At 34.1% G+C, this 15,512-nt stretch overlaps 1 protein-coding gene across 1 annotated transcript; it reads right to left on the reverse strand.

Moving 5' to 3' along the window:
- Positions 1–275: 275 nt before the first annotated feature.
- LOC122302910 (condensin complex subunit 3) lies at positions 276–8,922 on the reverse strand. The gene is made up of 13 exons (XM_043114377.1): positions 8,848–8,922; positions 8,397–8,783; positions 7,209–7,412; positions 6,611–6,756; positions 6,034–6,299; positions 5,417–5,514; positions 4,751–4,898; positions 4,241–4,680; positions 2,485–2,993; positions 2,333–2,393; positions 1,944–2,222; positions 1,233–1,494; positions 276–802 (listed from the first exon to the last, which is right to left on the reverse strand). Exons 2-13 carry the CDS (start codon positions 8,766–8,768, stop codon positions 498–500), a joined length of 3,090 nt encoding a protein of 1,029 aa, XP_042970311.1. The 5' UTR covers positions 8,769–8,783; positions 8,848–8,922; the 3' UTR covers positions 276–497.
- Positions 8,923–15,512: the final 6,590 nt, after the last annotated feature.

Below are 15,512 nucleotides of genomic sequence, written 5' to 3' on the forward strand. Positions count from 1 at the left end.
TGTTAAATTTTATATGATGTCAAATGTGACAAAAACGGCTTCATTTTTTTTTTTTCAATTTTCAATTGGACAAGCATGAGGGAGAGCAATGGGCCTTCCGTGTTGCAGACTACAAAATGAAAGCCTGCTGATCACTCATTTCAGTTTTAACCAAGTTAATCAATGGACCCCCAAGAGGTCGTCAAAACATTCAAAGAAATTCAGCACCCTGCTAAAATACATCACACCACCGAAGAAAAAGAAGGGGATAATATAAGAGCTCACGACCTAGCATGTACGGGGGCAAAAGATCAATCTTTTAAGGCGTTGTCAAACATAGCATTCCCGAATCCCGACCCCAACTTCAGAAACACGCTTGCATAGTCCAATGCACCATCTGTACAAACTACAAAAACAGCAGCCTAAATACCAATCATACAACTACATATATTACTTTTGGTGAACAGATACATCTCATTGGGAGAGGGAACTGTCATGTCGAGCTCCACATTCACGGTTTAATCACCAGACTCGTCAGAATCTTCCTCAGATGTCACTTCAGAGCCTTCTTCGTCATCAGCATTCATCCTGATGGATCTGCTGGCAGTTATCTTGGTCAAAGCTGCAGTTTTACTTGCCCTCTGTGAGCGCGTGCTTATTGTGGCAGCAACAGTAGGAACAGAACTAGATAGAACTTCTTCATCAGAAGAGGCCTCTTCAAGCCTTATCCGTCTCCTGGAACGAGATGGTCTGGTTGAGCGTGGGGCTGGAGTTTGTGGCATTGAAACAGCAACGTCCAGGTTTAAGTCCAAGTCTAACCTACCTACAACATAAGGGGTTAAAGAATCATATAGATGTTTACCATATGGATCATGTTCCAATATGGGTCAGAAAATATAGCTAACACGTTAAACTTTAAACTACAAGGTAAGTAAACTGGACGGATACAATTTGCTCCCACCACTTCCACGTTAGGCGTACAGCAAGTATACTAATATATAAAGCAAGTGGGAGTACTGATGGTGATCGTTGGCATATGTAATCTATATCAATGTGGAAAAACTCAGCAAGTCATACCCATTAAGGGCACCCTTCTACTAGATTCAAACAAAAAAAAAAAGGCACCCTTCTACTTTGTTATAAATTTTTGGAATAATTTCCCCGATAGAAAAGTTAAGTTACCATAAGAGACGAAATATTAATAAAGAACTTTTCTTCCCTAGCTCTTCTACAGATAATTTAAGGGTTTTTACCCAAGATAAGATTAGCTTCATCTTGCAACAATTCCTGATCTGGGTCTGCATCTACTGACTTTAGGTGTTCAGCTATTCGCTTCAGTTCCTTCACAAGATCCTTCTCTGCTGAGACAGATCCAGCCACATGACTTAGAAGCCTCCTCATTAACTTTATTGCCCCCTGTTCTGATGACCGAAAACGGAGCAAGACCAGTATTCTACCTAGTGCTGAAACATATGATCTCTCAGCAGCTGTCTTCTTCATTTGGAAGCCTGTCGCCTAAACAAAATATTAAAAAAATCTATAAGTTTGAAGCCTGCAAAGATTCAATTGAAGGATTCTTTCCAAGGACATCCATACCGACGGATTTGCACATGGACCGACTAACATAGTTATACTCTACATACTATAAGAAATTATTTACTGCTTCAGGGTTATCCATTTCCGCAACCAAGCAGATGAATAGCAATTCTTTTATCTTATTTTGATTCTGCATACCAAACGTCCATCTACCTTAGAAGCTTGATATAACTACTTGCACGTTTGGATCAATGACTACAAGATACATAGTATAACATAAACTCCATCCAGATACAGCCCACTCACAACCCTAAAAGATATCCATAACAATTAGTGGGAGCTTAAACAAGGTCAAATCTAACCTTGTAGAGTCTAAATCTAATAGTTTATTAAAAACTTTAAATCTAATAGTTTATTAAAAACTTTACCTCAACAGCAATGCGTATTGCAAGCCCCTCTTCACCACACTCAAGTGGAGGTTCTAGGGAACCATTTAGTACTTCCGGTAGTTCCCCATTCCCCTTGTCATCCACATTTGGAGTTTCCCGTTCATATAATGCAGCCTGCATCATCTGCAGCATGAAACGTGATGCTTGTACTGCACGCTTACGCATATTAGACACCATCAATGTAGGACCCCCAGCATTTCCATTGATGCCTGGCCACATTGAACGCATGGCAGGAATGAAAGCCTTGGATAAACATTTCTGCATTTACAGAACCAAATATATGGGCCGTAAATATTAAAGAGTTCATCCATAATTATTAGCAATGCATATATAATACACATCATATCTAGAATATTTGTGTTACTTGCCTTGTGAGCAGCAGAGAGAGAAGGATAATGCTCAAAGAAAACAGATAAACATTGCTTCAACCTGGTCAAGAAGCCAAGTAATTGAAGACACATGGTTATCCCATAAAGCAGAAAAAAGGAATTAAAAATGCATAGGCACATAACTCGCCTACCTCTGCAGGTCTTTTCTTTCATTGCTAAAATACAAATTAATGAGCTTGGCCAAGAGGAGGGGATGTAAGGAAGCTGGTATGCTCGGATAGTTCTCACTTAGCAGAAGAATCTTCGCAAATCCCTCCCCAATAATAGCTTGAACAGACTCATATTCATCACTTGATAACGAGTTGTCCCAGTCATCCTTTTCAATTCCAGCATATAAAAGATCAAGCATTTGAACGTTTAAAACTTCATCTATATCAGATAAATTCACGGGAACAAAAGACTTCTTATCATCTGGGTATGAAAAATCCTTCCCCAAGGCCCTATCAACTTCATGTGGTTCATGCCACAACCCAAGATCGATTAACGCCTTACTAGCAGCAACACTAACTGAAGCTGGACCATTAACAAAAGAAAGTGTCAACTGCTTTACTAGTTCCTCACTTGGCTTCTTTTCTAACAAACCAAAAAGCCCAAGACACCTGACAGCAATCCTCTGCACATCGAAGTGAACATGCTTTGCCTACCAAAAAAAAAAAAACACCCTTGAGTATGTTATAGGGACACTGTAAGGTCTGGAGCAACTGCATTGAAAGCATACGGCGGTAGGCACAATTGTACCAAAAAAAAAAAAAAATGTGGGGAGACTAATTGTCACGTTAAGAAAATGGAATACGTTCGTTCTTTTTAGCCCAATGTGATATTTATTCTTTATTTCTTAAAATTAATAGATATTTAAATAACAAAGAGTTCATTTAATCGCATATTTAAACATTCATGATGTAAAATATTAAATGATTACTTGACAACTAAATATAACAAATAATTTTTCAATCAATCAATAACACATCATGAAATAATATGAAGATGATAAATAAAAAAGTCATAAGTAATATTAATCTTTTATATTTATCTTTGTAGAATTCATTTTACTCTCTAAATCGGTGCATTATCGATTTTTTAAATTAAAAAATCAGTTTAAACTGAATCAGACCTGTATATATATTTATAAATTTTTATATTATATATTAAATTGTTAATTGATATAACATCAAATTCTAATCTTATTATTCAAATCTATTAATCTTATAACATAAAATTAATATAATATAAAATTAATCTTATAATTTTTTATATAACATTTGATATTACATATAAGTTTTAATCTTATAATCTAAAAATTAATATAACATAGAATTTTAATCTTAATCTTAAACATAAATATTAATATAAACTATATATATATATATCAGTAATAATTAAATTTTTGGCATAATAAATTATAATATATATTCTTTTTGTAAATGCATTTTTACACATTTGATCATATCTACTAATATAAAAAGTCCAAAACTTATATAGATTATAGTTAAATTCAATGCTATACTAATATATATTTTATAAAATAATGTAATTATACTATAATATAAATAGATTAATAATTTAATATATGTAAGCATCATATTATTACTAATATAGATAGTTCATAAAATTGGAAAAATCGGATCGAAACAATAAAAATTAAAATTGAAAGTTTCAATTTTGGAAGTGTATCGATCGGATACCAATTCTTAAATTTTGGGAAAGGGAATGCTATTAGGATAATTAAAATGGACATGAACTGGGTCCGAATTTTCAAATCAGATTCCAAATTTGGGTATTTTGGACCATCGGAGTTTGGGTGAGGCGGTAGCGTTCGTCCCTAAAAGGTAACCAACAATTTTTGTAAGTAGGTGAAAAAATAGAATACTAACAAGATAAATGCATTACCCCAGGAAGCAATAAAGATCGCAGAAGTTCAGCAGGTTCAATAGACTGTCCTCGAAGCCAGCGGAAAGATTTAGCATTTTCCAAGAGAAGGCCAGTCACAGCAAGGCTGTGTATCCACTGCATAACATCTGCCGTTCGCTCCCTGCAAGGCCGAGCAAGTTCTTCCACAACCCCAAGAACAACAGCTTCAAATTCACCATCGACAGCGTGGACTTTCTTTGCCAGCCCAGACACTGAATCAGCCCATTCTCTATCTCCACCAAGATTTATTCCATCTCCGATGACAACAATGTTCCCATCATCATCCAATTCATGCTCAAGAGGTTTGTGCAGCAGTTCCTGCACAAATGTACCAGCAACCTTCCTGTTTGTGGCATCAGAAAAATCAAGCATTGCACCAAGCAATAGCAGCTGCCGAGATGCAAAGCGATAATTCGGTCCTGCATAAAGTAGGTCCAATTAAGACGGATGTGATTCACTCTCATGTCAACCAGATGAACTTACACCCACCAGCATCAATATGAGCTTTCACCAAATCTATAAAATCAGAAACTGTTGCGGGAAGAATTCTCTCGAGAAGGTCATTATTGTCCGAAGCTTCTGCTGCATATACTGCTGCTTCAGTGCCCATTGTGGCAGCAGCATCAGAGCCTTTTGCCTGTTGAAGCACAGTAATAATTCATACACAATCGGATAGAAGTATAGTATACTTGGCACATCTAATTTCAAAATTGATCACAATTTTGTAACCACGAGAAATGCAACAAACACCAAAATCTGGTGACTCCAGCCGCTTTATTTTTATGAAGACTTTTATTGGTACTACTAGTAGTATTTTTGCCGTAGAAATTTCTCTTCCCAAGTAAACTAGGACATTCCAACCAATAATATGAACACAAATACCAGCCGTTTCAGCAAGAGAATACTTGAAATGAGAGGCCTTAAGCTCAGAAACATTAGCACAGGTAGAGCCCATGTGTAAGCCTTAGAAGTTGGCCGAGTGTTTTTTTCTCAGCTTAGCCAGATTAAACTCTCTCCCTCTGCAACCTATCCGATGTGTACCCTTGTTGTAAACCTCATAGTCTCACACTCACTTCCCCTAGTTCCCCCAAAGAAATGAGAAAAATTATGTCAACAAAAGATAGAATAGTTTTGAAACATGAAGCATAGACTCACGTGTGCTTCAGTTTGCAAATGTCTGCATACAGTCCTCCAATAAAGTGCAACCTCTGCTTCCATTAGCTGGATGCTTGGGATACGACCCACCGAGTCCCCTAAAATCAATATGGGAAAGCATAAGGATAATATAATTGACGAGTTGACTTCTAATGCTCTCAAATCATAAGCCATAAAACAGTGAATATTTTGACTTGAGCAGTTCTGGTAGCCATAGGACACCACTACGGCAGATTGGTAGAATCTCATATTTTTCAACAAATCTCTTTAGAATATAAAGCAAAAACTCTAGCCACTTCACCCGTCCCTAGGCCATCTATTTCAGTTAAATGAATATCCAAAAGGCTTCCTCATGTTCCATCTTTCAAACCACGTAGGTTTCAAGAGCATTAAGGATATTTTCTTCATGGACGGTTCTCCAAACCTGAAACTCTATTTTTTTGTAGATGCCAAATTAATTCTTCAAATTGGTGTGGAAGTAAAGGGTCTGGTGAAGGTATGTGCTTATACTAACAATCTCACAACTGCTTCGTCCAGCAAACTGGCACTCTAAATCAACCAATTATACAAAGTCATACGCTTCTGATTAGTTAAGTATAAATAAGACAAAGATCAACCTTTCATTCCATCAACTGTTGATATGTATTGCTGAATACTTCCACCATCACGTAGATTAACTAAACCAGCTCTTAACAAAGCCCCCATCACAGCATCCCCCACCAATTCATAGGTTTCAACATCGAGATACTTGAGAAGTTCTGCAGGGTCTCCATTGCAGCATTTAATAAGCCATTCATCTTTCATTAACTTTAAACACTCATTTGAGACTGCTAGAGAACGATCACCAAGTCCTCTCTGAAGAATTATCGTTCGGAGCTTTATACTACAAATCAAAGCAAACGAAATTGATAAAAGAAAATAAGTAAAGACTCCAAACCTGTGTAGTGTTCTGGTGAGAAGAGATAACCGAAACACCACACAGATGTAAAAGCTAAAACGCACGAACTAGGTACTAAGTATATATATTCCATTGTCAGAGTACTCAAAGACTATAAATTACTGCAATAGAATGGAAACACAGAGTATCTATACCGAAGACAGTCTATAACTAGTCAACGTAAATGGTTTCCCTTCAGGTAAAGAAATGACAGAAAGGTACATAAGAGTTACGGTTTACACCATAGATTTGTTTACCTTAGGCTTTGAAGAGGAAATTTATTAGCGAGAATACAGTATGCTGCCTTGCGAACTGACTCACTCACATCCACAGTGCAATCAACTATTACTTGTGATGTCGCATTTGACGGAGGCAATGATAGTACTATTGTCTTACGAACTTCCTGCAAACATGGCATGGCATTATAGACAGAAGGCGCCAAACACACACGAATAAAATAGAGTATTGTTCGAAGTTAAACAAGAACATGCTATGAATTTTCCAATACTCGAATATTTTAGAATCTCTAGAGAAGGAGATATAATAGACAATTAATATGGGACAGAAGAAGCGCTTAAATTCCAACAAACAGAAGGCTTTTGTAATAATATTAAGTTCCATTGCCGACATTAAAAAAAAAATGCATTGCATCATTGCATCCTCCTGTGCACATATTTAAAGCAAATAAATGTAGATCAAGAGCCGAAACCTAAAAGTGCAGAGACACCGGTTATCACGCTTTCCTCAAGCAGGAAATTTATAGAATCATTCTTAAACCAACATGCTGCAAGAGACCTAATTTTCAACTATGTCAGCAACAGCAAAAGTATTTATTGGAACATTATGGGAACTCACCGCATTCTGTTCTAGGGGAAGCACCTCAAGAAATAAATCTAGAATATCGCTGTTCTCACCATCATTTGCAAAGCGGGAAAGAGCCCTGACTGCAAATGTACGGATAACGGGGACCTTGTCCCTCACGCGCAGCATCATGCAGTCTATCACCTCGTCCCATAGTTCATCGCTCACTTCAGCATCATCTGGCAACCGCATGATAATCTACAAGTGCAGGGATTTCACCAATGTAAGGACAAAATTGAGTTACTAACAGCACTAGCATTAGCCCCAATAAAGTTTAGTCAAAATTTGATTAGGAAACCCATTTTTATAAATTTAACTAATAACATTTCAACAATATCAGATAGCAAATTCAACAGATCAATCATCATTTTATTAAAATATTAATTTTAACATTTTTATTTATTTTAATTCTAATTGAAATTTAGATATTTATTCATTATTAAAAAATATTTATATTATTTTAACGGATATAGTTTTTTAACGGTCTTTTTTTATAACAGTCATATTTTTTCAACAATCATATTCTTTCTAGTATAGATACAAATTAAAATAAAAAGTTATGCAAATGATTAAATATGTTTAAGAAACATAATTTAAGAAATACAATAAATAAGAATCGAAAAGGAAGAAGGAGAGGGAATCTTTTATGCCAAAATAATATTTGGCCCGTAGTTGGAACTCAACAAATTTTGCTAATAGAATTGATAAAAATTAAAATTACTGTAATTTTATTGAATCCACTACAACCACTTGTATGTTTCCTAATCAAATATTGGCGAAATTTTAATTTTATTGGACTCACTACTAATGCTCCACGAAGTTACTATGAAAGCTCTGGTAAGAAGCAAATTTTCGGCTCGCCAAAAAGATGTATAACTCACGTCCTTAAATACTGTGCAAGACCTAAAGCAGTTGATTCTAATGTCACTAGAAAAAGCAAGACTGGTTTCACTTTCTCAAAGTAGGATTTTAACGAGAGACTAGCATTGGCAATTACAAGTAGGGGGAGACATTAATATTATACTCTAGGTGCAATTCCAGTCGACCGATTAATACCCATTTGAGGAACTTTCTGAAAGCAATTTTCATCAAAGAGGAAATACACGCCAAGGCCAAAAATATCATAATTTCTCTTGCTACACATTTCCAGAAACCAAAAGGGACCCAAAATCTACACCATACCTCCGAAACAATTTGGCAGGCACGAAACCTCGCGGTCCTGTTGGCCGCTGCGGCAGCATTTAGAAGGAACCTGAGAAACTCCGCCAGAAACTCGTCGCAATCGGAGGCATTATTGGGGTCACGGGTGCCGGCAAAGACAGAAACGAAGCGTACGACACGCTCGGTGGAGGCGATGCGGCGCTGGAACGTGAATAGGGGGATCAGGATTTTGGAGAAGGCAGAAAAGAAGTGGAGTGGGGACGAAGATTTCGACCGGACGGCTGAGAGCTCCTTGAGCTTTCGGTTGTGGGTGGCGAAGGAGGTCCGGGCCTCGTCCAAGATTTTCGCAATTTTATGTTTCAGTCGATTATCTTCCTCTGTCTCTCCGGCCATTACTCTCTCTCTCTCTCTCTCTCTCTCTCTCTCTCTCTCTCTCTCTCTCTCTCTCTCTCTCTCTCTCTCTCTCTCTCTCACTTCGCCAATATCAAATTGGATCTGAGGGTCTAGTTGACATGTTTTCGTCTCTTTTCGTTTTGAATTCGAGCGGGACTTCAAAGTTCGAAGAGGCGGATGACTACCACATGGGCTGGGTCTCTTATTTTTTATGGGCTACAATGCACGCTACATTCCTTTTTCTTTGTGATCATGGGCTTTCCTAGTTTTAGGCCTATGATCCTACCAAATCGAAATGTTGCACCGGAAAAACTTCTAAACAAACAAAAATTTGCCATTCTCAATCGGTCCAATTTATAACATCGACAACATATCATCATTACACTTCTTAGAGTAAGTGCGGATGAGATTTTGAAATTTACAAGTGATGGGTATATCCACAATGCCTCTCTCAATATATATACTCAAATACAAATATATGAAATACAATGTCGAATGTCATAAAAAACTTGAATATATAGTCCTTAACATTAATTAATTTTTGATATATAGGAGAGGGGGATTCAATCCTAGATTTTCTTAATGAGAAATCAAGGTGTTGCCAATTGGTCTAAAGGATATGGCTCCTTAACATTAATGAATTTTAAATAATTTGATAATTGATGGTCCATAAAACTTTGTTGATGTGTAAATCCCTTCTAATGATTGTATATTCAATTTCAAATGCCCAAAAATACGATTTCATGGTTCGATAAAGAGAGAATCGTTTTTCAATTTTCCTGCAAATGGGAAACGAAGTGGGAGTCTATGTCAGCAGTACTACATGTTATGCCCTGTGCCTTTCCACACGATCGATCTGCATGATTGAAGTTGGTTTCCTACTAGACTCCATACCGCACCAAGTCACTAGTTTTGGTAGTGGCTTGCAACCAAATCTGCAGGCACAAGTCACTAGTTTTGCTTTTTCACTTAACATAAAAAGAAGCCTTCTTTTTCTCTGAAACAAGTCTTAAGAGCATCGTTGTTGCGTTTTTTCTTGGATCGTAGTTGGGCAAATTTCAGTAGAATATGTTCTTAGGGATATTGCAGCATGCTGCATGCAGTGCAGATGCAAGTGCTTCTAGACCACCCAGGTACTCATGAACATTATTGTAAGCTGTCACAATTATTTAGCACTGTAGATTAGACGTACAAAGGCTGCATATATATTACTGCGCATCAGATGCCATGCATCCCATGTGCAGGCCAGAGATCGAATAAAAAGACAACCCTAGGATAGTGAAACAAAAGGCTTATCCTATGATCACCTTATCCACACAAATTTGCATGTCTCTAAGGTAGTAGTGCATCTTCCTCGAGCATCAACTGTCCACAAGCAAATGACCGGCCCACGTCTACTTGTGTTGATGTTGTCCAAAAGCATGACTTCCTCGTCGTGGAGGTCATGACCTTAATTTGTTCTCATGAAACTGATCAGAGAACTATGGGAATGGGATTCCTTTCGACAGACGAAAAATATAACCTGCCTATATCTTGGCCCGTGTACTCATGAGAAGTTATTGTATAAGATTGTTTTTGATAAGTGATTATTTCATTATTATAGTATTTACTATTATTTACAAATAATTTATTATTTATTGTAAATTATTTAGAATTTTTTTTATTATTTACATATTATTTATCATCAACTTAACATTTAAACGGAAGTTAAATTATTTCCATTTTATAAATCCCTCTCTAATTATCCAAAAAAAAAAAAAAAACAAGAAAAACCCATTTGTACGGCTTGCAACTAATAAAATTTTCTGCAACTTTTGAGCGAGGAGTACAAAATAAAATATATATATATATATATATAAATCAACGTGATATCTTTCTTCCCTACCGTCCACTGATATTTCATTCATGACATGGAAAGGGCATCTATGGATGGATAGGATCATCAAGCTAGCCAGACATTGGAAAGGTACTCTTCTGCGCAGTTGGCACCTACATGAATAACGACAAGTTAGATTTATCTATAGCATCCAAGAAATTAGATGAGTGGTAAAGAACACAGTTCGTATACGGAGAACTGTTAGCCAGCTAGCTAGTCCCTGACAAATAGTTTGACGATCGTCGGTCCTTGGAGGTTCGTGCATCTTTGTAAGAAATTTGCCCCGCTTCTTAATCAAAATTAAAAATTTTATCTCGTCTTAATTTATTATTATAATTTTTTTTTTAATTTTTATATAAAATATAATAAATAATTTAATTTTTTAAAATTTTAATACAAAATTAATAATAATATTTTATTTATTATTATTCAAAATATCAGGTTTCATCTCGTGTATATAATTAAACATTTCGTCCGCATACCTATGCGAGAATCGAGACTCGAGAGTGCCTTTCTTTCTCAAAATTCTAATGGAACATTACTTTATCTCTTGTTTGGAAACTTGTAATATTTTAAAATATTTATAAATAATAATAAAATAATTTATAAATATATATTTTTATTAAATTTTAAGAAATAAGAAATACAAATTTGAATACAAATATTAAAAAATTATTTAAATATTATTTTGTTTTAAAATTTGACAAAATTGTATTATTTTTTATTTTTTATTTAAAAATTTAAGAAAGTTGTATATGATTTTGTATGTAAGTAATAATTAAATAAAAATATTAAAAATTTGAAATTAATTAGTGTTTTGACTCTTGAGTTTAAGTGATATTTAGAAAAATAAATATTTGATCGGAATATCTGAGAATCGGTGTCCAAAATAGCCCTTCAAGTTTAAATCCGTGTATTTGACCAGACTCTGGCTAATAGCATCATATATATCAAAAATATTTCACTTTCTTCCTCTTCAATCACTCAACTTATAATCATAATCATGAATATGCGATTAATGACATAATTGAACTTCTATGTGTATATATATATATAAAGAGTGTTATAGTTATTAAAAAAATATATAAAAATAATTCTACAAATTGGCGTGACTTCATATGATTTGTTAAATCTGTTTTATAATATTAAAAATAATTTTATAATTTGACAAATTACATCAAATCACATTAATTTATATGATTACTTTAGTATAAACACTTTGTTATTAAAGTATTTCTCTCTCTCTCTCTATCTCTCTCTGTGTGTATATATATATATATATATATGTAGTCGACACGACTGGCCGTCTGATGCTTATATTAGGTATTGGGCCGGCAGCAACCATAATTCTATACATATTAACATTAAAGTGATCGAATAAAATAACTTAAAAAGTATTTGTCCTTTGGAGATCAAATAAGATCAAACCCTTCGACCCCTCAGGCTTGCTAGCATTTCTCTTGACTTCGAGCGTGCTAGCTGCCGGCCCATATCACCCAGCAAATAATTAAGATGACAAAAAAAAAAAAAAAAGGACGACTTAGGTAGCCTTGACAGAGCTTAAAAAATGATTCGTTACATCATCAACAGATCATTAATAAGTATTTAAGAATTAATTATATTTTAATTCAGACCGTTACTGTCATATATATAGTTTCATGGTTAGATGTTTGACATTTGAAATTGAGATCCATGACGTAGATGAAGAGAAGCTAAGGTCCATGCACATATAAATGTAAGCAAAATGCACTTGTACGTCACGTATGCGCGCACAAGTAAATTAATGTATTAAACATTGATGATAGCTGCAACTAGCTACCAAATTTGTTAAAGTTGCTTCGATCAGCCGGCCTCTAAGGTGCATGTGGTAGATGGCCAACAAAAGGTTTTATATACATGCATGTTGGCAACGTTGCGACCAAATGTCTCCATCACTTAATGTTGTTGTAAAAGACATCGTCAAGATCAATAGGTAGAATTTCACGATTACTTGCTTAATTTTCTGTTTGGTTATACAATTTATATGAGATAAGGTGAAATATTTTAAATAGTAATAAATAACATATTGTTATAATATAATTTTTTAATATTAATTTTATATTAAAATTTAAAATAATTAAATTATTTATTATATTTTATATAAAAATTTAAAATAATTATAATGATTAGATGTGATTATTTAAATTTTGGTAACCAATCGGGATTATTTGTATATGCGGCGGCTTGATTACGGAGAACGCACGGGATGCTAGGATTAGACGTAGCAAATCGGCCATTAATCAGTTCCCTAATTGACTCGTGTATTGGTAGCGATTGAATTGGTCATTTTTTAGTATCTTATTCTCTTGGACATGACCGATGCACTTGTTTCCCCCTTTTTCCCCCTCTTAATTGATTCTTCGAAGGTACGAAACGATTTTTCTTGTGGCCTTTTGGGGCTCTGAATCGTCATAATAAAAGAAAAATATGTAGCATCAATATTATTAGTGATCATGATCATTGAAATAATGAAATAAAACGGCGACTTCTAGTGTCTGTGCTCCGAATCCATCGAAGTTGACGACGACCTGAGGAACTATAAACTATATATACTTTGGCACTTTGCAATTTTTTTTTTTTTTTTGGATGATTTAAAACAAAACTAATTTATTTTTAAATAATTATATGGGGTTGAAATATGGTAATAAAGACCCAAAAAAAAAAAAGAGTTACCTTTTTCTCACTCCATTTGGAGGGGTTGGAAAAATAAATATCAATATTCTAGCTAGCACCAAATATTAATGAACCATGAAGCACAGATTGAGAGCTAGTAGTGGAATCAACTTAATTAAATTTTGGCAAAAGTTTGGCTAAGTTGCATAAAAATTCACTGCAATAGATTCAATATATCTACAGTGTTTTGAACTTTTGTAATTTTCATTAGTTAAATATGGCCAGCCTAAGTTTCTGGCTAAATTTTATTTTGGGCATAAAATATTATTCTTCTTGCTTGCTATCCGCGTGATCTCCACAGCTCCAACAAATGATAATTTCTCCCAAATCCCAAACTCAACAATTTCAGCCAAACTTAACTATTTCACCCAAGTTACCAGCATCTAAACGTTTACTTGTAAGTCACATCGTTGTCGTCTCCCATAGTTGCTGCCGGACACCTCCTGATAAGCTACACTATCGTCACCCCTTTTATTTATTTATTTCTCTTTCTCTTTCTCGATTTTTTTCTAAGAAATTGAATTTTGGAATGTGGTTTATAATTTAGAGTTTTTTTATTTGATTTTTCATTCCATTTGATTGCTGTAAATTTGTGATTATCATAGAACGTGTGTCCACCACTCGTAGTATTGGCTGTACTATGGGAGGGTAGGGATTGGGTTGGGTCTTATGTCTCTCTGTTCTTTTTTCTGTTTCTTTTTTTTTTTCTTTTAATTTGTTCAATGCATGGTGGATTTGTGATGTTTTTCTGGGATTGTTTGAGTCCTTGGTCCAATTGGAAAATGGAGATTCGTAGTGAAAATCGAAAGACCTTTAGATGGAATCATTCTTCTATCTTTAGCTTAATAATTGATCCAACAAGAAAGTTGGGAGATGAGGATTTTTACAGTAGTAATGCCATTAATTGATAGGTACAATGTTATTTTTGTCTTTTTTATGAATCGATGGATCATAATTACCATGTTAATTAGCTTTCATTTTCTTATATATTGGTCCAGGGCTTGTTGGCAAAAAGCTTAATGAATTGATCCAACAACAAATTAAAGTTTGATGATTGGTGACAGAAGCTTTGCTGGGCAAGAAAATAAATGAATTTAAAGAAGTTGGTGGATGCATCTATGCATGGTTGAGCAAGTGTTTTGATCTATTTCGATGATATATTTCAGTTTTAGCTTTTTTCATATTTATTTAGGTATTTGATTTTGAGCAAAAATATTTGTAATTATGAATTATATAATTGACACATAATTATTTTTAAAAAAATAAATAAAATATGAGACTCATGTAAAATTAATTAATTTTTTAATAATAAATTACACTTATTTTTAAAATAATTACGTAACTTTTACGTACTTTTTAGTTATACTAGGTGGGAGTAACGTGCAAAGCACGTTTGTCTAATTTTATGAAATGATTATTTGTAAAAAATAATATATATTTTATAAAAATTATTGATGTCACTTAATAATTTAAGGCATATTAGAGAAAATAAAAAAATTAGTTCAAAATATCATATAATCCAATACATATTTATAACATCTATAATTTTAGCAAAGATGTATGCGAAAAATTTAATAAAAGTCTAACACAAACGGTAGTTCAAAATATGTGCCGTTTGATGTTTGTACTATAATTCATCAATTTATGTCATCCTGTAGATAATCAATAGAGACAACATTGAAATTCTTATTTTGCTGTTGGTTGAGTTGATCAGGGACAACACAAAGTTAAAACATAATCTTTTTATAAAATTTGTGGTATAATATTTTCTATATATAGCATATATATAAATCATAAAATATATTTTGAAATTGTTGGCCGAATTTACTCTTTCTTGATTAGCTCAAGGATCACGGCCTTTGTCACGTGCCTATCATAGCAAGCCTACGTATGGAATATGACTTAGCGGAAGCTACGTCCTACTACCATGGGAAAAAAAAAACACTCGATTAAACACACTTGTATTATATATTATATGAGATTTTTAAATTTAGAATACTCAATAATCTGAATTAATGAAACGTATAATATATGTATATTATACTTAGGGATTCACGTCTTATGCACCTAATACACGTGTATATGTTAAGAAGAAAGAGAAAAATATAATAACTAATCTTTAATTACTTATTATTATATAAACTATTAAGTATTAT

Source organism: Carya illinoinensis, chromosome 3 (assembly GCF_018687715.1).
Source record: "Carya illinoinensis cultivar Pawnee chromosome 3, C.illinoinensisPawnee_v1, whole genome shotgun sequence".
Taxonomy (NCBI): Eukaryota; Viridiplantae; Streptophyta; class Magnoliopsida; order Fagales; family Juglandaceae; genus Carya; species Carya illinoinensis.

What these genes read in the sequence shown, in the direction of transcription:
- LOC122302910 (XM_043114377.1), bottom strand. Translation starts at nt 8,768, where the DNA reads ATGGCCGGAGAGACAGAGGAAGATAATCGACTGAAACATAAAATTGCG. An exon ending in TTCCCCTAGAACAGAATGCG is followed by an intron (nt 6,757 to 7,208) that starts GTGAGTTCCCAT and finishes CCATGTTTGCAG; the next exon opens with GAAGTTCGTAAGACAATAGT. An exon ending in CAATACGCATTGCTGTTGAG is followed by an intron (nt 1,495 to 1,943) that starts GTAAAGTTTTTA and finishes TATTTTGTTTAG; the next exon opens with GCGACAGGCTTCCAAATGAA.